Raw genomic sequence first — 27,597 nt, 5'->3', positions numbered from 1 at the left:
TCTGCTAGAACATTTGATTTCCTGGGAATGTGCATCACTATAAGAAAGCAGATGGATTAGACTGGCAATTGCCAAACGCTCATTGCTTCTCGGCAAAGAGGGTAAGATATGGTTCCCACCTGTCTGTGATGTACCAAACCACTGACATATTGTCCATTTGAATAGCAACTGTCCCCAGAGGGACAAAGTTATGGGAGGCCTGCAAAGCTAATATGACTGCTCTCATATCCAGGACATTTATATGCAATTTGGTCTCTACTGGGATTCATGTGCCTTAAACAGTCCATTCCAAACAATACCCCCCCCCTCAAACTGTGACATGTCAGTGGTCAATGTGGCACTGGGTGGAGTAAGTATAAAGGGGCGACCTTGGCAAATTTCATTCAATTGGATCCACCATACTAACAAGTCCTTGCATACCCTGGACAGTTTTATTGGAAATTGTAAGGGTTGGTTTAGAATGGACCATTTCACTTGTAAAGTCCACTGAAGGATCCTCATGTGCAAAACAAACTGTTGGTATCAATGTGATTGCAGCAGCCATTGATCCCAAAGTTCTTAAGACCAGTTTTGCTGGAAGACAATTAATCTTAAAGTAAGAATTCTACTATATGGTAAGAAGGCTTGAAGATTCACTGTGTCTAGGTGAGCCCCTATAAACTCCAAGACTTGTACTGGCTGAAGACTGGATCTTCCAAGATTTATGGTGTTACCTAGAGAGCGAGCCAACTGAAGAAGATAGTCTCTGGCTGTTATCAATAGATGCCTGGTTGATGTGGTGAGAAGCCAGACATCTAAGTAAGGAAACACCCTGAATCCAGGCAGTCTTAAATGAGCTGCAGCCACTGCCATATATTTGATGAACACCCTGGGAGCTTTGGTGAGACCAAAGGGCAGGGCTCTGAACTGATAATGACTGGTTCCCAGCTGGAAGCGAAGGAACCTTTGGTATCATCTGTTCATGTTTATGTGATAGTATGCATCATTCAAATCTATAGAGCACATCCAGTCACCTTTTTGGAGCAATGGTAAAATGGACTGAATGGTGACCATCTAGAATTTGTTCTTTATGAATTTGTTTAGATAACTGAGATACATAATGGGTCTCAGGTCCCCTGTTTTCTTTGGTACTAAAAAAACCTTGAGTAAAAACTGGATCTTCTCTGGTCTGGTGGGACCTCTCGGAAGAATCTTTTGTCTAGCAGCTTTTGAATTTCTAGGGGTGCTTGCTCCCATTGATTGGGTGGAACATCAGAGAGATTTTTTTCATCCTTGGTGGACTTTGTAAAAAGGGAATACAGTATCCTCTGGATATGATTCTTTGCACCCATGTATCTTTGTGATGACTGCCCAAGCTTCTGGGTGCAAAGACAAGCATCCCTGACTGTCTCCAGTCAGTCAGGTGACCTTTCAGGAATGCTGGAAGGGTCTGTCCTAGAAAGAATCTCAAGACCCTTAATTTTGAGGACTCCCTCTGCCATGTGGGCAGTGTCTTCTATTATTATAATTATTTTCCCCTCTGCCTCTTAGAGAAATCTCTCTATGTGAATCTTGAAAAGTCCCTTGAGATTTCTGAAACCACATTTTCTTACCACCATGCTGATTCCTTGAAAAGGATCTCTGCAGGGTAGAAAAATGGATTCCTATGGCAGACAGGGTCTTTCCACCTGGTTCACTATGGGAAAGAGTCTCTTTGCCAGTAGGACCAAAAAGGGAGGATCCATCAAAAGGAGCATTGATGAATGATCCTTTAAAGGTTTCCACAAAGTCACACAAGCGCATCAGGGCATGCCTCTTAATGGATATGCCTGTACCCGTGGCCCATGAGGAACCTTCAGCCGCATGACAGATTAACCTCATGAATGTGTTTGATATGGATTATAGGGTGGCTAGTAATGAAGAATAAGCTTTTGTTTCCTCTGCTGACATGGACCCAGGAGTAGAGTTAGAGATTTCCTTTATTAAGTCCTTCTGTAACCTAGTTAAGTGTGCTCGGTAATTCAGCGATCATATAGCAAAAGTTGCTGATGCATATAATCACTTTCCATATCTTTCCAAACGTCTAGATTCTCTGTTAGGGGAATGGACAGTTGAGCTCTGTTCAACTACCTCTTTTTGTAGCTGCCGCAACAACTATGGCATCTACAGGAATCCCCTTGGGCCAATGTTGTCTATCTAGTGGTGCACTCAGGATCTTATCCGGCCATTTATGGATGGGCTATACAAAATCCAGCTCCTTCCACGCCTTGCAGGAGACAAGGTCGACAAGATCATCCACCGATGGGGGTAACCCAAGATGTTAATGGTCCAGACCCAAAAGTTTCCAGGAACACAGATTACTCCTGAGAAGGGTTCTGGGAAGACCATCTACCTTTTTTGTGCAGGATCTCTAAAATGTCTCCAAATGAAATGTCTTCTGGTTATCTGGGGACCCTTCTCCTTCATCAAAATCAGTGTCCTCTGTCTATGATTCCTGAGGAGAATCTAAATGCCTCCTTTTGTATTGTTTCTTCCGAGGAATCTCTTCAGTGGGAGTGTCTGGAGAGGTGTCGAAAGAAAGGAGAAGATCTGTGCAGGGACTGTCTGAAGTTCATACGGGTTGGCTGTTGCTTTGGAGTAAGATGATGAGACTTAGCAGTCAGATCTGAAGGAGGGATGGAAATAGGATCTGAAGAGGTGATAGTCAAAGGACCCCCTGCCAGGAGAAAACCTTGAAGGCAGAAGGTCCAGGAGAAGTGGAAGTCAGCCTCCCTGGAGCCAAAGCTTGCAGATCAGCCAACTCTCCACCCCATTCAGGTTCTGCCTCTGAGGAGGGAATCAGACGTGAGCTATCCAATGATAAATGCACTGCGGGGAAGCAATGGCTCTAAAATCCTCAGAGTCAAAGTTATCCCCCTGGACTTGACTCTGATGATTCAGCTGTTAGACCCATTCTGCTCTAAAACACTCAGAGTTGAATGGATCAGGGAAGGAGTCAAGAGTTGAGGTAGGTAACATTCTCAATCCACTCACCTGTACCAAAGCCCTGAGTGGGACAGTCGGATCTGACAAGGGTCCGGTTTGACTCTTCCCCCTAGAACTGACGAGGGAGTCTCGACCCTCAGAGCCCTCGATAGAAGACAACATCGAAGTGGTCAGAGTGGAGATCGGCACTGAAACTCCAGGGATGGATTTTGGGTCCGACGGATCCACCACTAGGACTTCTAGGCACTCTGGCTTTGAACTCAACTGAGTCAAAGGAGGAACTGAAGGTAAAGAAGCTACTAGAGTCAGCTCCATGACCATCTGGGCTGGGCTAGTGAGAATTTTTCCAGGGCCAGTGTACGAAGCAACCTTCTAACCAGCTGCTCCACATCATCATCTGAAAGGCGCCTAGATGACTGAAAAGGAGCTTTATCAAGAACAAGGAACACGCAAGATATAGCAATAAAAAGAGATTATTCTACTACTTAATTATTAGTGAACAACCACACAGAAAAGTTAAGAAAAAATCCACTTAGCCTGAGCCAGCGAAAAAGCAATCCTGAAGCTTCAAGTGGCAAACGAGATCTGGGTAACAGTCGCTAGGCATCTTGGGATAAGTTGTAGCCTTAAAGCCAGTGAAAACTCTTGAGCTTTAGTATGCAGCTGAGTTGGAACTGGGTTCTGAACCCAATCATCAAGAATGAAGGTGAGATAAGACAACATAACATTTACAGTATCCGGCATCTACCAATCCCCATGGGTGTAGGTTAACCAAGAGTTTACTATACTATTTAATTTAAATCATATCAACTTATTCTCAGACTTGACAAGATAAAGGTACTTATGCATAATGGAAAATAAAACAGCTACCACCTCCAAAGACTGATTTGTATGTGGTGAATGGCTCCATATACTGCAATCAAGAAAGGTAGATAAAAGTAAACATACATCATCTAACTTTTTGTCAACTTCTGTTATTTATAAACAGTTTAGACCAAATGTGCTATACTATTTTGAAAACTTTATTGACCTTCTAATACAATTTGCCTATACTTAAAAAAAATCTCTCTTCCAAAACATCTACCTTAGGGCTGGTACATTCATACATACTCCGCAACCCTAAATTCCAGTACTGTCATTTTGGTATTGTTTAATACCAGTCTATGCTGAAAAAGCTTTAGGTAAATTTTTGCAAAGTTCGTCTGTGGATGAACCATTGAAAGTTCTATAACAGGGCCACAGAATTTTACTAATGCATTATTTAAACTTAACTATAGGGAATGCATTCATACAAATTGATAAGGAGGAATTCACAAGCATAGAAAATATTAAAGTCCTCAGGATGGACCTTTGGCGTATCCAGCTGCAGATGGTCTTAATCTCAGACTTAACTCCTTGTGGTTTAGTATAAATGCATCTACCACATACACAATGTTAAAATTACCTGTCTGGTAGAATTTTGACAGAAGCAGGTATTGACTATAGCATCACACAGCAGTGTTCATGGTTAAAGGCACTCATCAGGTTCAAGCACATTAACAGAAGAAAACCTACCAGACCTGTGTATTTTATACAAAGAATAACAATACCCAATCAAAGCAGTTTCAGAACCTTGACCTTTTAAATCCAGTGGCCTAATAAATAAAGCATTGTCCTCCTAAACCACAGAATGTAGTTTTGGGTCCCATCTGGGGTGGGATAATTAAGCTGGCTAAGGCATTTGACACAATACTCCACTCAGGCAGTATATAAAACCTCAGTAAACTATGTATAAAACCCTATACCACCCACTGGATAGCCAGCCAGATTACAGACATGAACCAAGAAGTTAGAATAGGGGAATCTACCTCCACAGAATTGCAAGGTACTAGTGAAGTGTCTCAGGACTCAGTGCTAGGGCAACTCCTGTTTGGCATCTACTTTCCTGAGGTCAAGGCTAAACATCAACGACTTCTGGTTGACCAAGTTCACAGATGTTTGCAAATTGGGTGCAGTCATTGAATCCCCTCAACACACACATATCCTCCAAGAAGGCCCGACACAGACTAATAACTGGTACGAGAATCGTGGTCTAAAACTCAGTACCAAAAAGTGCATCATATCATCCAGAAAGAAGGCCATCCCAGTGAACTACTAAATTGACAATACACCCCAAGGGTAGACTCTGTAGACAGAGATTTTGGAACACATGTAGATATTAATTTGGGATATGACCATAATTTGTCAATTGTAGTGTGGAAATCATTCTATCTTGCACAACTTTTAAGCAGGGATATGGCATCTAAATCCATACATGTCATCATTCTGTTGGACTTTACTCCCATAAGACCAGTTTTTGAGTACAGTGTCTCCTTTGGTATGTAGCTGGTCAGGCATATGCAACAATTGGAGCATTCACAGAGATCCCTCACAAAAAGAGTGCATGGTGTGGAACACAAGTCCTATGAGGCCACCTCAAAGCTTTGTCCGTACATTCAGTCTCCTACAGGCTTCTGAGAAACAAACTATGCCTTGCCTACAAAACAACTTCTGATACAGCCCTAATGGACCTGTTGCACATCTTTAAAACAAACAGCAGCAGAAGCATCCAATCCAGGGACCTAAACCTTGCCTGCAAGGTAAATAGGACATGCTGGAGGGACAGGTATGTGTCTCAGAGGCTCCCCCTTCTCTGGAACAGGTTCCCCATCATTATGAGGCAGAATTCATCCCTGCCATTATTCAACTGAAACTTGGATCACTGGATAGGAAATTATAAATATGGTCTGGCACCTATGTCTCTATTAGAAAGAGGAGGTTTGTAAATACAAGATGTCTGTCTCTCTCTCTCTCTAATATATATATATATATATATATATATATATATATATATATATATATATATATATATATATATTCTTCCACAAAACCCTTGGAAACCAATATCTGTCAAATTTTATTGAGAAGTATCACTAGGCTTAAAAATGCCCCTTCAATCAATAGACTAGTATGATATTATGATAGGGCATGGGCTTTGCCTTATAAGATTCATATACCTGCTCCACACTCTTAAATATAAAGTCTACATGAGGACAAAAACACTCAGAATGTTAAAACTATCCCTTCTTTACAGGGAGTGGGACAAGTCTGGATCTGGCACATTGCAGTTTTGGTGGAGACCAAAGTTGGTTAATATGCACTGGCCATGCTAACATGATTACTGATTGACATGCTCTTATGTTCTTTGTCATGAAACTTCACAACTTCATTACTACATGTCACTACATGTGAGGCTGTACTGTAATCAGTGGCAAAATGAATGCTGCCTCCCTTATTATCCAGCTGACACTTTTGGACCTTTTCTAATGGCATCTAAATGTACAATTCTTGAACAGTAAAGTATCGACAAATAACGTCCATCCTTTTTTATTTATTACCCTATTCTCACTCCTTTGCTCATTTCAGCACACATTCTTCTGTCTACTGGGTTACTGTTATGTCAAGGTATTAAACATAAATTCCAGATTAGAACATAGGCTGATGCTGCTATAAAATATTATAGTATATTTATAGCAGTTTATATTCATTTACTCTCACTGAAAGATACATTCCTATATCAGTACCTCATATTTTATGTATGATGCACCTCATCATATTTGTACATTTAACAGTGCTAAACTGGATATTAAATTATTCTAAGTGAAATAGAATATTTTGTTGGATATAAATATTGCTACCTGATAACTGTATGCCTGCTAGGTGATATTTGTATATGTATCTCATTCTATGTAGATATCTGGATATCCTTTGTATAATTATTATACAATCTGCTATACTTTCTGTTTCATTTCTGTATTAGCCTTCCACCTGGGTTTTGCTTGGAAAAGATCCATTCTGGATGATTCTACCAATCTGGTTATCAGACATAAAGTCTTCACTCAGCCTGAGGAGTTGTGATCAAGAAGTACCACAGTGGTTGTGTAACAGCAACAGTTGATGCTGGAAGGAGAAATAAGGCAGGTAACATGGCCTGATGACACATGAGTGAGTCACCCAGCCAGGGAGCTTACTGGTATGGAACACATATTAAAAAGGAGATGAGCTTGGTCTGCTCTATAAAGTGATGACAAGTAAAGACACCAATTAGTCCTTCTAGTATGTCTATGAAGGCCAACAGACTGAAACTTTTCAGGATAAACCCTGTCTCCTTATGCAGTTGCTCCAGCAATCACCTTTCTTTCTTTTTAGCATTAAAGACTCGGTGACAGTCAACAAATCATAGTCCTCTAAAGCAATCTTTTATTTTTGTAATTGTTTTTTTTTTCTGCTAGTACACCTATTAATTCTGTACTGTATATTGCGATTTTAATGTAGCTATAGTTACTCCTGTATTTTATGTTATGTTAATGAAGTTTTCTGTACTTTATGTTACCTCTAAATAATATTTGTTCTGTATGGAGATGTTCTCCCCGGGCCTCCGCTGAAAAAGGGCACATGCTCAGTTGGGCATACCCAGTTAACAAATGTCAAAATATATAAATAAACACAACCTCAGCTTGAAGTTTATTTACTTTGCCGAGTGCACTTATACTTTTATTAATTCATTCACTCACTCACTCATTAAATCAACTTTATCTTATACAGAGCAGAAGGTAGCCAGAACCTATCACAACAAGCAAAGGTTATAAAACATAGAACCATTCCTGGAAGGGACATCTGTCCATTGCAAGACACAGACACACACACACACACACACACACACACACACACACACACACACACACACACACACACACACACACACGCATACCTATTGGCATCCTGCAAGACTACCATTTCACCTACTGATCTATCACTATGCCTTTAGATGTGACAGCAAACTGGAGAAAGCCCATGCAGACACAACAAGGATATACACACTCTGCACAGAAAGTACCTCATTCAGGAAGCAAACTGAATTACTGAGTGAAGCAGTAATGTTACTGTAGCACTGCACTGCCTACTTCTGTTACTAGTCCTCATTTTTTTTAACTTCTTCATTTCATCATAGCAGTCATATAGCACATCCTTTGCAGGTCAGTGGAAAGCTGATGGATGTACACAGTCATCTACAGTAAGCATATACGTATATCTTCTACAAAAGTGCCACAAAGCAGAATCATCTTTGACAAACAAAACTAATCATGTGACCATACTTTGATATCTTCGACTCAAAGAAACAATTTAAAGATTTTACTTTATATAATATAAATAAACAAGACTGCCACACCATTTCTTCCATACACTCTAAAAAAGAGCATGCCTGAAAGAGTTAAGCTAATAGTGACAGCTCTTTAATGGCAAACAACTCTTCAGTATTTTTACATTCACATTAGAAGTTTAAGCACAGAGTTTTTGTACATAATGCAGGGAAGATTTATTTTATTATACCCAGCTGCAAATCTGCAACTGCTGTCACAGGGCACTGTTGCATTGTATGGCTAAATTGTGTGCACAGAGCTATAAGCCCTTATACCATATTTCTCCTGAGCGAGCAACAAGGATTATGAAAGATTTAAATGTTTAACATATGGAGTGAGACAGTTTCTGTTATTTGTAATCCTTTTGTTTGCAACATTACCTGTAACAAATTAAAAATAAATGAAACTAGTTAGCAGAGTTGATCAGTAGACTGGCCCCCTCCCCAGTCAAGTTTCTTTAATCTCAGCCATAATCTTCAGCTTCATTGTTTAATCAGCGTGATGAAGATCAGGTTAGACATGCACATTTCTTGTTTAATCAGTATCCTCCACATGATAGGGATCAATGATTTAATCATTAATAATTTGCTAAGAACATAATCTGTTTAGTGGATATCACCGTGTTCCAAGATGCATTATAAAAAGTAACAGAGAAAAATGTTACAGTCTTCAGCATTTCTAGAATATGGTAATATAAACATATCTTGTATAGAATAGTTTATTTACATTTTGATATCTGTGCGGGTTTAACTGATTACCAAGGGATTCACTTTTTCAGCAGAGCTTTAAGAAGAACATTCATGTAAGTAGTACAGCAACTATAAAAATAAGCAATGCAACTACTAAATAAAGGCAAATTATGTTAGAGAAAAAAGCCAAGAGCATATTTAAAACTGGGAAGACTGCTCATCTTCTAAAATAGTACTTTATAAAAATGGCAATTTTAGGATGATTGTGTCTTGTATAATACTGCACATACCAATAATGAGTACATAAAGAATACACTGAAAGTATGCACTGGTACCTACTTTCTTAAAAAAACACTGGGAATTACACTGGGAAAAACACAGGGGCAGCATTATCCTAGACCTGGTCATTACCAACATGAGCAACCGGTGTTCCACATGCAAATCACCCTAGACATCCACATCCCACCCCCCATTAGGGAAACCACAGTAAAAAATTTCTCAAAAGCCAACTTCACGCTTCTTAAGACAGAAGTGGCAAACGTCACGACACCCATGCTGACGGACAATAGAGGTACAACTGCTGAATTCTATACAACTGCACTCTATAAGCACTTACACGAGTGCATGGATCATGCAATCCCTAACAGAACCAAGATGCTATCCTTCAAAAAAAGGAAGCCAATCTGGTGGTCCCCTGCCATAAACAAACTCTACAACAGAAGAAAGAAACTGTTGCAAAAAAAGAGTAAAATCTCATGATTGGAGGAACTTCATGATCAGCCTCAGTAAGAAGCTGAGATCCCTCATAATATCCTCCAAAGCTAGTTACGAAAACAAAATCGCTACTGATTCTAAAGACAACCACAAAGCATTCTATAGCTATGTCAAGAATCTTAATGGCAACACTGCTCTGAGTTACAGCACAATGGCACTAAATATACAGAACCAACTGATATTGCCAACATCCTGGCAGATAAGGTTCAGTGCTAACTTTACCCCTCTCTCATCCCCTAAAGGGCCCATCTCTATACCGGAAGAATACAAAGTTCCTGTAATCACTACTGCACAGGTAAAAAACACACTCTCCAAAGCCAAGCTCTGAGCCTGGTCTGCAAGGCCATGGAACGTATTATCATGGAACTTAAAAACAAAGACATTGGTAATCTCCAAACTCTGGATCCTACCCAGTTCAGGTTTGTAAAAGGCAGATCATGTCTCCTATACCGGATTGACTTCTTTGAAGCAGTTACCAAAGCCATAGATGAGGGTAAGGTGGTTCACACAGCTTATCTAGATCTCGCCAAGGCTTTCGACACCATCCCCCATTCTGGAATTATAGATAAGCTCACTAAACTAGGTATAAATCCCTATGTCACAAGATGGGTTGCCAACTGGCTCATGGACAGAACCCACACTGTGAAAGTAACAGACTCCAAATCTGACTTCAGACCAATGACAAGTGGAGTACTACAGGGTTCAGTCCTGGGTCCTCTCCTGTTTGGTATCTACTTCTCTGAAGTACAAGCTAACACAGAAGGTCTTTGGCTAACAAAGTTTGCAGATGATTGCAAACTAGGAGCCATAATTGAAAGTCCTAACGATGTGGACATCCTACAAAAGGGCCTCACTAAGACAGATGCCTGGTGTCAAAGCCATGGCCTGAAGCTCAATGCCAAAATGTGCATTTTCATCCCTTTTGGCAAAAACTCTGTACCCATGAACTACCACATAGGCAGTAGTCTACTTAACACTGAAAGTGTGATAAGATACCTTGGGACACAGGTGGAAACTAGTCTCTCCTTTGATAATCACATCACCACAGTAGTCAGGAAATCCTTCTACGTGGCACACCTCATCACAAAAGGTTTCTCATCCAGGAAAAAAGAGGTCATTGTTCCCCTCAACTCATCACTCATTAGACCCATTATAGAGCACAACGCCCCTTTTGGTATGTACCTCACAAGACATCTACAACAACTAGAAAGGCCACAGAAATACCTCACAAAGAGGATTACCGGCCTCAAACAGATGCCCTATGTAGACCATCTCAAAAAACTCCAGTTTTACTCTGTCGCATATCGCCTACTCAGATGCGATCTCTACCTAACATACAAAGCTATGCCAAACCCAGAGCTGTTGGAAATGCTCCACTTAAAGAAATCCCAGTCCCTCCAAGCTACACGCTCTAGGGACCTAAACCTTGTCACCACAATAAACAGAACATGCTGGAGGGATAGATTCCTGTCCCAGAAACTTCCCGTACTCTGGAACAAACTACCTATCTATATCAAACAAAGCTCCTCATTAGCACTCTTCAAGAAAAATTTTCATGATTGGATGGGAGATAGGAAATTCACCCCGGGGATCACTTCTGTGGCTCTGCTTGACAGGGGCACAGGAAAATAATTTTCTTGGGTGGCAAAAGTTAGGGTACCGTTTGGCTAGGCTTATATAGGCCCTAGGGCCAATAGCCTAGTACCTACCTATGAACCTATGAACCTATGAATTAAATTCCATATACAAACTTTATTTTCTTTTGTCTAATTCATGACTGAAGGACTTGTATGAACTGACACATATTTTGTATATTTACATTTCTGTCATGATACAAGTATAATGTACTTAAATACAATGCAAACTTTTTTAATTGTCTGCAATATTAGACCAGGGTTCAAGGGCGCCCGCAGGCAGGTGCAAGGGGGTGCACTTGAACCCCCCTGGAATCGGCTGACTAGATAATTTAAAAAAAAAAAAAAAGGTTTTTTTTTTGTTTTTTTTTACATGCGTTTTTCTTTAAGAAGAAAGAAGTCCGTGCAAACAGTCCAGTCGCGGGCGTGCTGACATCATCGCTCTCGCTCATATTTAGAAGTTTGTGAGCAGGATGATTCGAGCGGGAACTGAGACGAACGGAAGATGGGACCTGAAACGGAATAACAAGCGGGAGTAGATAGACGGAAGATGGGACACTTTCAGGTAGAGGTGTGTGTGTGTGTGTGTGTGTGTGTGTGTGTGTGTGTGTGTGTGTGTGTGTGTGTGTGTGTGTGTGTGTGTGTAAAATGCCCCAGGTGTACATGGTGCAAAACACACCAAAGCACTCTTGTTGGTTACTTGCAAAGACGCGAGAGAAAGTTTAATTGCTTGTTGCCTACACTTTAAGTTGGCGTATCTGGAATCATCAATCTTAAACCTTATTTACCCTAAGAATTACATGAAATGAATTAGCCATCCACCATCATTTTTTGTTGCTTCTGTATTCATACTTTGAGTATTCTTTGTTCTGCATTAAGGTGAAAGAGATTATTGAATTAGCAAGCACCAAGCAGACATGTCCAGGATAATTCTGAAAAAAACAATCCAAGCGGAAAGAAAATCTTCTTTCCCTGTTTCTCAAGAAATTGAAAAAATGCAAAAGACAGAGGACTTACAGGAGGTAGGGATCAAGCTCACAGCAGAAGCAATGCATAGACAGGTAGGCAGATCAGTCTGTAGTAATATAAAGCGTGCAAAGTCTTTCTTAGTACAGTCCAAAATTTCATCTACTATTCAGTCAACATATTACCTACTGTAAGACTTAAATTATTTTAGTTTACAAACAAACAGGAATGCTTTTATTTCTGTTTCTTATCTGGCCTTATTTTTGTGTATGATGTTGTCTGTGTATTATCTCAAGAAGCTATTTGGAGAATTTTGTTTAAAGTGTGTGTTACTTAGATATTAAGGCATTCCAGGGTGGAATGGTATACCAAAAGGAGTTGGGATATCACTACATCATAAATGGGGGGAACATTGCCATATTTCTGTTGTTTCAGTGGAATGGTTAGCGAATTTGTATTAAAAAAAAAAATCAATCTGCATTATATTGTTAGGGAAATGTTTAGTTGTAGAATACAGAAAGATTTGGCCTAGCTATGTGGCATGTTCTTGCAAAGATTTTAGAGTTTTATGACATTAGTGTATTCAGTTGCAATTATTTTTTCTAATCTCTGTTTTTGAATTTCACTGAATCTGTATATGATATTTTTTCTGCATCCTTGAGGTGAAGGTTGGCTGCACCCATAAATCCCCCCCTTTGATGGTGCTTCAGCTGATGTATTCTTCATACTTTATTTTGCCGACTCTAAAGTGCAGACACTTTGTGGAAAGGGGCCTAATCCCCTTTCAAAAACATGTAGTAGCTCGTGATTTTCCACGAGTGCTCCAAATCCATTAATCTATAGCTGAAACAGGATTTAACTATGATGAGTCTGATTTATGTAAAGTGTCAAGACCCATTTGGGAAAAATGTCATTCTGTGCAGATATACTCTGCTTCTAATGTAGGTTTATAGGTTCTTAAGTAAGTACTAGGCAATCAGTCTGCAGACCATTTCAAGTCTGGCCAAAAACCCTATTCAAAATTTCCCTCTAGCCTCAAAGAAGGCAAGATAACATAGACTGTGAGAGAAGTTTTGAGGCTGCCGATCCAATATTTTAGGTTTACCTTGAAAGTGGCAAGGATGCTACTCTGCTTGACATATAGGGGAAGTTTGTTCCAGAGGTGAAGGTTATACTGCGGTACAAATCTGTTATGTCAACGTGTCTTATTTACCTGCTGATGAAGGTTTAGTTCCTTTAACAGAGTAATTGATGTACCATTAGTTCTGGAAAGGAATAGGGGGTCAAATAAGGTTGGATCTTTCATGCCACAAAAGGCTAGACATAGATCTCCATGGAGGAGTCTGTAAGAGACTGAATTCAGAGAAAGGACTGCCAGTCTGTCCTGATAAATAAGATTTTTGAGACCATTGATCATCTTACTTATGGATGTCTGAGGTCTCTCACGTTGTAGGAGATGTTTCAATAAATACATGCAAAAGGTGCATTATATTCAATAATGGGTCTGCAAAGATACGAGTAAAGGGGAATTAAGACTTCTTTGGATCTATTGGAGATGCCTTTGGAAACCAGATGAGCCTTATAAAAGGCTTTCTGAGCTACTCTGAAGACATGATGGTCAAATGATAAGGAATTATCAACAAGCTTACCCATATCCCTAAGAGCAGTGTCTGATTGGAGAGGTGCATCTCTTACACTGTAAATAAAACTGTTTTGTTTACCAAAATGAACTATGCTACATTTGTTACATTTAATTTGAGACCATCATCCTTTCACAATTGTTACCATTGTTTAAACCATGCTGGAGCAATTGTGAGTTAGATGAAGATTGAATAAGAACACTCAGTTTACACTCAACTGCAAATTTAATTAACCATAAGTCAGAAGTGCTAACCTAAAGGTCTGAGAAATATATGCCAAATAGAAGAGGGCCCAAAACTAAGCCCTGTGATACACCAGTGTGTGTAAAATGCCCCAGGTGTACATGGTGCAATATAGTTCCAATGGCTTCTCAGCAGCAAACCAGGATTCAAACATACTTGGAAAAGAATAGGATCGGTCCCCTTTTTGAAGTAGGTCCCATGGTCCTACCGATATTGTATTAATTAAGAGTACACCTTCAAGTTTTTTTTTCTTTCTGTCTGCATATTTACCTGTCTCTTTACCTGTACAGCTGTCTGGCAATTGAACTGTATTTACACCGCAAGTAGTAGTAAAGTAAAGATGTTAAATTACAGGAATGTGTTAAGAAAGTAATACCGTTTGTGATTTTGTTCAGTAACGGAGCTGTAGGTGAAGGTTCTAAGTGGTGGGGGATTACATCAGGTGGCATACTTTTTTTTCAAGAATTGGGGGATTCTGTTGCACTTACTGCTTTTTTTGTTTTAATGATTGTACGGTTACAGTTTTCAGTTAGATACTTGGAGTTGCTTGTTTGTGGCAGAAGCAAGACCAGTGGTGTTTTCATCTGGTTCTTTACACTAACTAAAGTTACAATACTAACTGGTTTCTGTATTTGTGTCCTTGTTGCCTGACAGCTACATGTTCTCTGGTTTTATTCTTGGCTGTCTGGAGTGTTTGTTTCTCCCTGGGCCTCTGCTAAAAATTAGCTTTTTTTTTCAAAGTCAGACTTTCCTGGTTAACAAATGTTAAAAAAATGGACACATTTCAATATCAGACTTCATATTCTTCAGAAAGTGCATGGTAACAAAAGCTTTTATTCTAGCAATTTTCTAAGTGTACAAGATGGATATTTGAAATGTATCCCTGTGTTTGAGACTGTATACCCCCCCCCCATTATTGGCTTCATCCAGGTTTTGTGCTAGGGTTGAGAGTTATGGTAAGAACTGAATTCACTGAATATGTTTGGGGGCTGTATTCACCCAGTATTGGCTTTGTTCAGGTATTTATTGGCTTCATCCAGGTTTTTTGCTAATGTTGAGAGCTATGGTAAGAACTGATTTCACTGAATATGTTTGGGGGCTATATTCCCCCATTACTGGCTTTGTCCGGGTGTTATTTGCTAAGAGGTAGAGAGCTATGGTGAGAACTGAATTCACTGAATGTTTGGTGGTTGTAGTCACCCATTATTGGCTTTGTTCAGGTATTTTGTGCTAAGAGGTTGACAGCTGTGCTATGGTGAGAACTGAATTCACTAAATGGTAAAGTTTCAGTCTTCCTCTTTCACAAAACAGCTGATTTGGCGTAGTGGTATGTTGCTCTGACTGTTTTGCACGGGGTCCCCTGGGTTCAAGATGTGGCAGTGAAATGTATGGTGGTAACGCAGCATTTTATTCTAGCAACTTTCAAACATTATACAAGCAATGTTTAAAATGTGTCCCTGGTTTTTGGCCTTTTGTCCCCCCTCCCAATAAATTTTGTCTTTTTCCAGATTTCTTGTGCTGCAAAGTTCAGAGATACAGCTGAGTGTCGAGTAGATTTTACAAGGAGCTGAGAGCTGCAGGGGAGCAAAAGTTTAGTGCTGCTTATGTTTAGTCTGCTTGCATTGTTAATAGCACAACAGTGTACTTGCTTTAGATGCTGAAGGCTGTGGGTTCTACTCCCACAGTAGGTAAATGCATTGCTGATGCTGTATTGTGTTGTAAAGGGGTGGATGCTGCAGTCCTTTTGGCAAAGATACCTAGTAACTATGAACCTGTTAACAGTTTGCTATCCATTCTCTATTGCAGTATTACTAGCTTTTCATTTTTTTATTGCATGCAACAAAGGCAATTTATTCTTCAAGGGTAACAGGCACTTTATTTGTAGATTAAACAATGACATATAAAGTGTTTGCTAGCAGCAACCTCTTTATTAGTTACAAATTTCTTCAATGTGGATTTTACTACTTCGGAGATTGTGTATATTTTTTACTGATACTGGTGGACTTGAGTAGACTTTTTATGATGGAAATGTTCTGAATTGGGCAGTTTTGTCATTGGTGGATGCTTTTTGTTTCATTGTTTACTGGAAAAATGTTCAAAACAATAAAATTAAAATGCCCTCTAACAACTGTACTGTATTGCACAAGGAATATAATGTAATACAGTCAGGAAGGTGTATCAAAGAGCATGTGTATGTTATGTTCGAGGGGCCAGAGTTAATATTTGCCATTGGCAAAATGTATTTTCTCTGAAAGTGGGTTTCAGTGCTGTTTCAATGCATGTGAGTTTCAAGGGCAGAGAAGTTTTAATGTTAGTCTATTTTCATTGTGAGACTGCATTGCTTTAACATATATGTATTGGGGTTTGTGCTGTAAAATGCAAAATAAAACTTTCAAATGAAATCCTAAATCATCGCAGAAGTAAAGCAGTATGCACATTAGTGTTTATGGTAAATGGGGCAAAATAACCAAGGAATGGGACATTGGAATGGCTGCAGGGGGGAGGCTCCATTTGACCATGATTTTGTGAGGGGGGGGGGTAGCAAACTCAGACAGCCCCGGTTGAATTATACCTCTCAGTTGTCCATATCTTTGCAGAATTAATAGATATTTGCTGCTTATTTTTGGTTTGTTCCTCAAAAATTTCTGTTTTTCTAGCAAATCATTTAGGAATGAAGCCATTAAATGACAGACATTGAGTTTCAGATGTCATAACCTTCAGAAAAATGCATGCTAATGCAAGACTGTCTTTAAGTTTATACAAGAGCAATTTTTAGTAGTGTTTGTATGTTCCCCAATATATTTGGCCTTGTTCAGATTTCCTGCATTAAGAGGTTGAGAGGTACGTGCAAATCACTTTGTAGCTTAGGAATATCCAAACATCTCAACTGTCCCCAATTCTGGCTCAAAATGTTGCTCTCCCCTAATAATCCCTCCTCCAAAATGGCAATTTTGGAAGAAAATGTGGACGGTTTACAATTATATATAACTGTAATGATCAGTTATAGATTACCTTTATTTCAGAAATGCATGTGGATGCTCTTATTTTGTTAGCTGCTTCAAGTTAACTGTTAATATTAAAAAGGTGTCCCTTTTTTGACAGATATTTTTGCATCACATTTTGGTCCATTTTTCATAAAATTGTGGTTTTCTGGCAAATTAGTGGCAAGTCATTAAAGATTGAAGTTAGAAAATAATGGCAGACATTTGAGTTTCAGATTTTATACCCTTCAGAAAATTTGTACTAATGCAAGATCTACCTGTTCTATTTAAGTTAATAAGAGCAATATTTAAAAATTGGCCTTATTTTTGGGCCTGTGTCCCACTTCTAGTTCTATGTATGGCTTTGTCCAGATTTCTTGCTCTGACGTTGAGAGGTATGAGTGTCAGAGCCATCACTGTCAGCAAGAGACATTTCAAATTATGACATACTTATTGCACCCCACCCCCCATTGTAGTGGCTCTGGATGTGTCTAAGGAAGGCAAGGAGCAGTTATGCAGTGTAAGTGTGCAGAGTATTCCTCCATCCAAGGTAGATCACAAATACGACCGTGTCTTTTCATCTGTCCTTGATTTTTCAAAATGTTCTGGTTTTCTATCAGATTTTTATACTGTTGATTTATGCTTCTTATTATTCAGGAACTGCATGCTGTCACAGTGCCCTGTTGCTCTGTTTAAGTAGCCATGGTTTAATGAACATCAGGCAAGCTTGTCGGGGATTGTAAGATGCAAGTAAGCTTTAGTAAGCTTGTTGGACATTTTCAGATGCAAGTAAGCTTTAGTAAGCATATTGTTAAAGAATTACCAGCATTGAAAGCCTTTTTGTTGTTGCCATACAGAGAATATTTACATGACTAGATAATGTATAAGCCTTGGGTATTGAAATGCATATGACAGTATTTGTAATAAAAGGACAGGATTACAGTATTTTTAGAAGCTCGTTACATTTTATTGGAGACCAGTGTCTTATAGCAGTGTCTGTGTGTTAGTACACTTGTAGTTGGGTGACTTTAATGGTATATGGTAAATAAGCATTGCTACCTTACTTAAAAGCCAAGCCCTGCAACAACTAGCTCCACAGTGAAGTCAAAACACAATAGCTCTGGTGGGTAAATGTACTCTGTAGTAATCAAAAAAGGCAAATGTTTGAAATAACTACAGCTTATGTGCAAACACAATAGGTAGTGATGAAACAATGCTCTGCTAAAAATGCTTTAATGCTCCACATTGCTGAGCTGCAGATCAGTTATCACTAGCTACCAGGATTTCACCCACTTCAAATCAAGCACAGTGTCGTTCAGTGCAACCTTCCCAGAACTAATTCAAGTCTGACCAGAATTATTTGGTGTGTATAAGAGGGAGGTAGCATACCCCTCAGCTGTCCAGATTGTTGCCCCATATTCCTCCTAAAAAGGATTGAAGCTGATAATGAGACATTTCAGTTTTAGATGTCATGTCATTTGGAAAAATGCATACTAACACAAATCCTGTTACTCTTGCAATTTTCTAAGTTTCTGAGAGCCATATTTATAATCTGTCCCTATTTATTTTAGGCTTTGTCAAGATTTCTTGCACTAAGGTTGAGGCCTTGAGGGGTGTGGTATGTTTGTGAGAGAGAAAAAGTGAAATGCCCAAGTTAGAGTTAGCAGGTGGAATTTATTTTCAAGTGCATTTTCAAGGAACTGTGAGTTTTAAGGGAAGCGAAGTTTACTGCTGCTCATGCCAAGTCTATTTACAATGTGCAACTGTTTTGTTTAGCAAATGGTATCTCTATTGTGGTATAAAGTTTAAAAGTTATGTTAGTAGCACCACAAGTAGAATACTTGCATCTTAATGTAAAGGCTTGAGGTTCTATTCCTACAGCATTTACATTTGTATGCTGCAGTCCTCAGGATATCCTCCTTTGGATGAGATGCCTAATAACTATGAACCTGTTTTTCAGCTTGTCATCCATTTTCTATTGCAATATACCAGCTTACCATTTTTTTAATTTAACATAGGCAATTTATTCTTTGATGGCAGCAGGCACTGAATTTGTAGATGAAACAATGAAATATACAGTTTTCTAGCAACAACATCTTCATTAGTTTCAGATATCTTTAATGTGGAATTATTCAGATTACTTTTACTTTGGCAGAGACAACAAGTGTTGCTGTATAATACAAGGGATATAATTCAATTATATATTATAATTAATACAATCAGGTAAATCAAATAACTTTTGCATGGCCCTAACTGTGTGCAATGAGCCTATTGCTTGAAAACAGTTCAAAGGTAAATAACCTGCCACTGGCCAGATGCATTTTCTTTGAATGTGGGTTTCAATGCTGTTTCATTGAATGTGAGTTTCAAAAGTAGAGAAGCTTTAATGCCAAGTCTGTTTTCATTGTAAGACTATTGCTTTGTTTAGGTTTAGTAAATGTCTCAGTGTTTGGGCTATAATGTTTGAAATAAAAGTTGTAAATTAAATCCAACTGCCTGTAATCATTGTAGAACTAAAGCATAAAACAGTATGCACACAGATTTGAACAGTGTCTACAGTAAATGGGGAGAAATAGCCAAGTAATGGGACACTGGAATGGCTGTGTGGGCGGGGCTTGGGGTGGGTGGACTTGGGCGGGGCTGTGTTGGCAGGGGGCGGGTGAGCTATGTGGGTGGGGCTCTGGGTTTGCACCCCCCTGCAAAAAATCCTACGGGCTCCCTTGCCAGGGTTATAGCACATTTCAAGTTTTATGGTCTGCAATTGTGGTAGTGGTGTGGGCATGCTTAGTTTGCTCTTACAAGCAAAAAAGGAGAAAAAAGCATTCTGATTCTCTTTAACGTGTGCTATGACATATCTATACTCCGTCACTCCAACAACTTCACTACTGGTGACATAGTAAAGTATAGCATCACTTTCCACAATTTGTACTACAGTGTAACATGTACTTGCTATGCGGCTACATCTTTCAACTTTTTTTTCCAGCTCTTGTCATAAACTTTGACTAGGATACTTAATAAGGAATTAACTAATGATGTGGCACTTTCTCCCTCTCCCTAGGAAGTAATCTCTTTGGCAGTAGGATATAAATGTTTCACTCAGACTATATTATGTGACAACCTGAAGAAGTGTTAAATGGCTGGGGTGTTTTTTGAAAATAAGGGCAGCATAAGGGTCTTGAGCTGATGTTACCATCAGCAAAAGTCAGTTTATAAAAATGTGGGAGTCGGACTTAAGATTACGGCCACTGCTCTTATTTGAAAATGTCTTTCATTGTCTTTCTTTCTGTCTCACCAGCTTGATCATCTGCATTCCTGACCCATTCATTGTTTCTTCTACCTAACAAGGTACCTCATATGACTATGTTGAGGTCCCTCTTTTTTAGGTGGGGGAAATTAGCCTTTCAGCAAATGCACATCTTAGCACAGTAGTGGAAGGTGAGTTGAGCACCAGATGGATTTCATCTGGAAATGGCAAAGGGAACACAGATGATCCTGTTCCCCAGGCTATTTCTGTATGTCAGACATTTTATGCGTGTTAATGCTGGAATAAACAGCACCTCCTTGCCCTCAATGCTATCTTAAAATGTGGTGTCTTCATGCCCACTCAGGCAGAATTTAAGCACTCAGGGCTAGCCTTCTAATTTACATTAGAGGCATATATGTGGCAGAGACCCCCCTCACACTCAGAAATAGGAGAGATGGCCATCAGTTGCTCAGTCTGACTTCCCTTGGCAGGTGCCCTGGGTGAAGGGTCCTTTTCCTGAATCTAGTTGCTTGTGTCACAGTCAAAGCTATAATCTATGTGCTAACTAAGCAGCCTCTGTTTCTGTCATTTAATGTTTGTTGGAGCAATCTGGCACTGGAACTGTACCCAAGTTACTCTCATATGATTGCATCATGGATGTGCTAAAAGTACAACTCTACAGCGGTGTTAAAGTACATAAAACTTAATCTACCTTCAGTAATGTCAGAAAACAACTTAAAACCCACTTAAATCAATAGATGTTACATGTTACAGAGACAATGAATAACTCACAAAAACTTAAAGCATGCAAACTAATAATATGTGGTCAAAAATACCGTCCTTAGCTAACAAATAATCTCCCTCCTGTTGGTATAAGTACTGTCTATGTACAGACCATTTCTAATTACATTAGTATGTACTATATTGAATGTTTGCAGACATGCACATTTGTACATAGCCATCTCATGCCTATTGAACAGTATAGTAATGAATGAACTTTGTTGTCGAGTATCAAAGTCCATATAATGCAAGACTTTAAAAACTGATGTTTCTGTTTCCTCTTGCTGCAAAAGAAATAAATAAGTAAAAACTTCTAAGACTTTTGTTAAAAGAGTTTTGAAGTTTCTTTGTCAGAGTTTTGTAAATTTTATTTAACTTATGTGTGCAGCTGTTAAGCTATGTAATCGACTATCACTTTGCAATATGTCTTGAAAATTACAATATAATAAGCACATGTTAACTTGTTTGTACCAGTTGCTTATACAACTATGGCCCTGACTGTGTTGCAAAGGTCCTCAAGATCAGCCCATCTTCCAAGTAAAATCTAAAATAAATAAATAAGCAAGTCTAACACTACTGTCAGTTCCCCCTATCTTAACAACAGCAGAATATATATAGAAACTTACGGCCTGTTATAAAAAATGCTAACTGGCTGTATCTATACATTCTTTTCTAACCAGTATTAAAATATTTCAGCTTTGTTTTCCAGACTATGGAAAGTATGCAAAACTTTACAAAATTATCACTCTAGACAAATCTGTCCACCCTTTCTTTTATGATAGATCTTTCTGAAGAACGCTAAATGCTGTACACACCTCCTTTCTGTAAAGTCAAAATAAAAATGTTTGCTGAGAATTTTGTTAGCAACTCCTAAAGAACCTCTCCAGCCATCTATCTTCAATCCCTTTTTCCCATTTTTGCACATGGGGTCGGGGTGTCACTTCAACAGTGACAATCATCTCAAGCCAAGGTTTACACCACCAGGTAACTAGCCCTGCCATGGTAGTTCATCCATACCATTCACTCGCACCTGTGGCTAATTTAGAGTGTCCAATCTATCAACTGCATGTTTTTGGTATGTGAGAGGAAACCTATGCACCTGGAGGAAACCCACTGGACTACAGGGAGGACATGCAGACTCTGCACAGAAGGCACCCCATCTGAGAATTAAACAGGAGAACTTCTTGCTGTGAGGTGACAACACTAACCACTACACTACTGTGGCTGCCCTAACTCATTAGTGGTACATTTGAACTGCTAGCTGTAAAAAAGCATGTTAATTGTTTTTGTTTCAATAGAACACTATGTCTAGGAATGATCCTGCCAATGTGGTTAGCTATACTGTTAATTAAATTACTTAAGAACAGAGGACTTAGGAATCCTAATGCTGTGTTTTGCTATGTAACATTAACAAAGCTAGACATGCAGTTACCAAAACTACAATTCTTGTTTACCACACCAGATCTTAGATAATAGTGTTACATCACACAGAAGGACACTAGTAAATATAAATACCTTTATACTATATGTCTGTCCTAGTAAAAGTGTGACAAAATCATCACAGTTTTGTAAAACATGCACTTTAAATGACACAATGCCTAAAAGTTTTTAGGCATATAGTTACATGTAATCTAGCCACTGTCAGCAGGTCACACAGCAGGGCAGCAGGATTACATAAAGTTAAAGTGGCAGTGGTATAATGAGGGTCACTGGTATGTCTGCATGGGGGTACAGGGACAGACAAGGTTACTAGTCTGTCCCCATGGGGATACAGGGACAGCTTGGATCCTGTCCACATTGAGGAACATAGGGTAAAAAGTGGCTGGGGTGTCACACAGTCCATGACATAACTGTTACTCAACTCATAACAGGGGTATTAAAACAATTCCTCAGGCTTGGAATTTACATTTGAAAAGCAAAACTATATGAATCTGCACACTGACATTTCTATCTGGAATCAATTTGCAAGAAATTGTCCAATGTGCATTAGACAATGTAATAATTGCATTTTTTTGTGCCCTTAGCATTGTGTTAGACATGCATTTTCTTTGCTGGCTGAAGTCTGACTAATGAACATAAGTGGTATTGTCTTGCTCGTGATAACATTTGATGTGCCAGTTGTGTCAACAATTTTAGTTTTATGTGCATACTTGATGAGTGGACATGGGAGAAAGTTAAGAAATAGAATCAGTGATGCTCTGTCCAATACCAAGATGAACTCAAAGAGTTCTTCTTCCTGTACTCTAGTTCAGAACCCTGCGATACTCTGACCTAAAATGAGAAGTAAGGAGGTTTAATTTGCCACACATCAATGACCACTACTTTGTTTGCATATGGACAGTTCAGTAGTGCTTTGTTAAGAGATATACAGCTAAAAGTCATGATAATAAAGATACATGTACACTTTGACAGACTTGATGGGTCACAGTCTACACATGCTCATATAACTAAAATAATGCACAAGTACTAACTGTATTTTATAAAACAAAAACTGGAGCAACCAGTATGCATTTCTTACCTGAGGTACTCTGAGCCAAATAGTCTATTCAGATCAGAGTCGATGTATCGAGTACATTTCTCAACAGCCCTAGGATTGGAAATGACAGGTCGGACCTCCAGTCCTGCTCGCTGGATCTCAGTCTCATTTTTCAACCACTGTTTGACTAAATATACTCCTGACATTTCATTTCCATGGGTGCCTCCAAAAATAGCAACCCTCTTTATAGGCAGCATGCTGACAAAGTGAGACAAAGCCATGCGATTCTGTAACTTTAAGTAAATGCTGCAAAATAAATAATATACTTCAAGTCTGAAACTTTGTTCTCTGAAGGATTTTTAAACTGTGTGTGAGCCAAAGAGAATGTTACAGCTAAATAGTCATGCAAGAGGTTAATGTTTCTAGGTCTGAGGGCGTTACCAAGCAGCCACTCCTACTATATTCTTACATTGGGTAGCTTGGTTACTAATGCATATGTAGCAGTTAATGAAACACTAGCTACAACTGACCACACCTAACAGATGATACAAAACACATTTCAGGAAATTCCAGTACAACAACCACAGAGACAGCAGACGCTTCCTTTTACTAGTGCTCTCTGTAGATGTAGGTTGGTTTACTTTTATTATAAATATTTGGAATGCAAGTTGCTGCTAGTCAAACACTGTCACACTGACATAAGAAACTGATTCAGTTTTAATAACTCCAATGTGGTACCAAAATGCCCTGTTGGCAGAAATGTATAACCCCAGTTTTTTTCTTATGAAGCAATGCTATTTTTTCAGTACAGTAAGCTTGCAGAATGATACAACCTTAGTACATTCACTGAACCTCTAGTTATCTGGTAGCTGGGTGCAGAAGATTAAGGCTATGAACTGCTAAAGAACTTCATTCTGTAGTCTAGAGGTTGATTTCCTCAGCCTCTATTTGTCCACTGTTGTGACTGAGCAAATGACTTTACCAAAACGGGTTCTTGGGTCATCCTAAAGAAGCGTGGGTCTAGTGGGTTTACCTGGTACACTAATAGAAAAATAACTTGCAGTTATACAGTATATGTCACTAACAGATTTCACACTGGAATTCTTCTGATATTTTGCTACATTGCATATACTAAAGATTAAAAAGTTCATTAGTATTTCCATCACATTTCAGATCATGATCCTTTTACCAAAGTTGTTTATTAAGGTTTATACAGTTAGGCATCTTATGATCCCTATGACTGCTTGCATATTGTTTCTATGTTGTTATCTGTCTATGTGCTCTAAAATGATGATTCAGGTTACTTACGAAGTTGGTTTTATCCTTATGTAAATATGGTGATTCACAATATTGGCGTGATCTGTATGTGATGGTTTAAGACATGGCTGTTTGAAGCACCATTGTCTTTGTGCAAAATGCTGTGGGGATTCAGATTGAAATACTTCAAATCTCACAGGTGAGCAGTTCATTTTTTATAACACATATGTTTTATTTTATACATGAAATCTTGAGGACAAAATACCTGTTTTCACATTTAAAACTCACAAATGATAAAAAGTTAATATATATTAATAGATTACAGACAAATAAATACAATTTTTTTGCCTTGAGAAACACTATAGTTTTCTATTCAACTGCACAAACTGTTAAACTAGTTAAATCAGTGAGCAATGTGAAGACAAGTAAATCCGTTTAATATATAACATATTTTTGACCAATGTTTTCATTATGCCTAGACAAACTTTAACAAGATTTATAGTAAAATGTAATGATTCCTGATTTTCTATTGTGTCAAGCAATTTAGAGATAGCATCTGGTAAAATCTGTAAAACAATCTGTGCATAAATAATTTTAAGAAGCAAAAAGCAGGTTACTTTGATGTGATGGTATATGTAAATGGTATTATGCAGAAATACTCTGGCATATATACTAAACTATGCTAGCAAGCCAACCAGCAATTCAAAAACCCAAATCTGTTAAAGTAAAATAAGCCCAATGCACAAAAAACATTAAAATTGAAAAGATAATATCAGCCAGCTGATGCAGAGGCAGAGTGTCTATCTGTACTGACAGGGACCCATATTTAAAATGGAGAGAGAATCCCTAAAAAGGCTGGTCAGGGCAAAGAATGATGTGGTTCTTGGCCAGATCACACTATCCTTATGGGTGGGTAAGTAAATTAATGTGGCTAATGAAACTTCCAGCCAAGTCTATGGGCTGAGCCAGACAGTGCAGCACTGAGCTTGGAAAAAAGTGAATATGAATGGCTCATGGTAAACATTGAAATCACTTTAGCCATAAAAGAAGGATGTGTTCTCAAAGAATACCTGTCATTTAGGAAAATGGAGTAGGGTTGACTCACCTTAAGGAGTTGTAACTCAAATACTCTTATTGCAGAAGAGAGAACAATGGGTAACACAGCTTTCCAAGTAAAGAAATTCAAATCAGCCTGATGAGCTGGTTGGTTCAAATGGAAGAAGTCTTAGTTTTCAAGCTCAAAGTTTGGGTCCCAAGGAAAAGCCACCTGTTTCCTAGGTGGATGAATATGTAAAGCTCCTTTCAAAAACTGCTTGACTTGAAAGCAGGAAGAAAGGGGGATCTAAGGCATACAAGTAGAAATGGCTGAAATATGAATCTTGACAGATGACTAAGAAAAGCCAGAGAATAAGAACTCATACAAATAATCTAGACCCGGAGGCAACCGGATCTTAAAAGGGTCCTGGTTCTTACCATGGCAACAACTAGGAAATCTCTTTCACTTGCATATCTGTGATTTTCTAGTAGCAGGTTTTTTATCCTGCTTTGGCACCTGCTGCACATCCTTAAAAAAGTGTGCTTAAGAGGTATTAAATCTCTATCTTACAGGCAGACAACTGAAGTGATTTCAGGTTGTGATGTGTCAAACAACCCCTGTTCTGTCTGAATAAATGGAGTCTGTGAAGAAACCTTTGTTAATTGCTTGTGGCCAGTTTCAAAAGAAGGGAAAACGTACAGTTGTGTAATTAACTTTGCCATCACAATAGATGTTCGAATGATTACTGCTGCAGTAGCCTTAGCTATATGGGTTACATCCTGCCAAAGATATAACAGATAGCCAGCTTCCAAAACTTCATGGCACCTACCACATACCACATACTCAAGCCATCAGTTAGCTCAAACTGAGTTGACTAGAAAGACAAATCTGGGTGCCTAGCCATTCAGAGCTTTCAAGCCAACAGAGAGGGAGGCTGAGACCTGAAAGGACAAGGCTATGAACAACACAAAATAAGTATTCACACCCTGGCATAACAACACACCAAAAACAAGGGGAATGAAGGAAGGGAGTGACTACTGTAGCAGTGATTGCTAAAACATCTGTTGTTTATTTACAAACTATACTATGTCCGTCATATTAAACACTGCCACAGTAGCTTTAGCAATATGAGTAGATTACCCTAATTTATTACATTTGGGAGGTGGAAGGGGAACGGTCCAGGAGCCTCTGGAGAATGGTCCTAGAAAAGCCTGATCTAGAATCAAGCATGTAATGCCTTGTATACGTATGTATAGAGGACCAATTTGCTGCTTCTAGAATACTTCTAGAATCTAGCCCATTCCAAAAAGCTATAGAATGAAGCCAATGGCCTGGTACAGTAGGCCTTGTCCCTGCCTGGAATCATTTTGTTGTGGTGAGTACCAATAGCCTGAGAGAACCATTTGGAAACAGTCTGTTTTCCCAGATTTTCCATTCTTCTTACTTTCATAAGAAATGAACAGCTGATCAGAAAATTTAAAAGATTTTGTTCTGTCAAGAAAAAAAATCAAGTTGCCTGTGGACATCCAAGGTATGGTATCCTTACTAACTCATTTATAGGTTCAGGAAAGAAAAGGGGAGATGGATAGTTTGGCTTAATGTAAGACCAGATACCACTTTAGGCATACAAGAAGGATTAGTTCTCAAAGAAACTCCATCTCTGTGGACAAAGAGATCGGGTTGACTTATAAGAA

General features: G+C 38.9%; 1 protein-coding gene across 1 annotated transcript in view; it reads right to left on the bottom strand.

Moving 5' to 3' along the window:
* Window positions 1–23,984, bottom strand: part of ASPA (aspartoacylase) — a 416,105-nt gene extending 392,121 nt beyond the window's left edge. The window contains exon 1 of the mRNA XM_044054328.1: window positions 23,653–23,984. Within this exon, the coding sequence (XP_043910263.1) occupies window positions 23,653–23,891 (239 nt within the window). The 5' untranslated portion in view covers window positions 23,892–23,984. The remainder of the gene's footprint in view (window positions 1–23,652) is intronic.
* Window positions 23,985–27,597: the final 3,613 nt, after the last annotated feature.

This window comes from Protopterus annectens, chromosome 13.part0 (genome assembly GCF_019279795.1).
Source record: "Protopterus annectens isolate FY-2018-M chromosome 13.part0, PAN1.0, whole genome shotgun sequence".
NCBI lineage: Eukaryota > Metazoa > Chordata > Ceratodontiformes > Protopteridae > Protopterus > Protopterus annectens.
The sequence above is the reverse complement of the archived record's forward strand: the minus strand, read 5'-3'. Positions and strand labels throughout refer to the sequence as shown.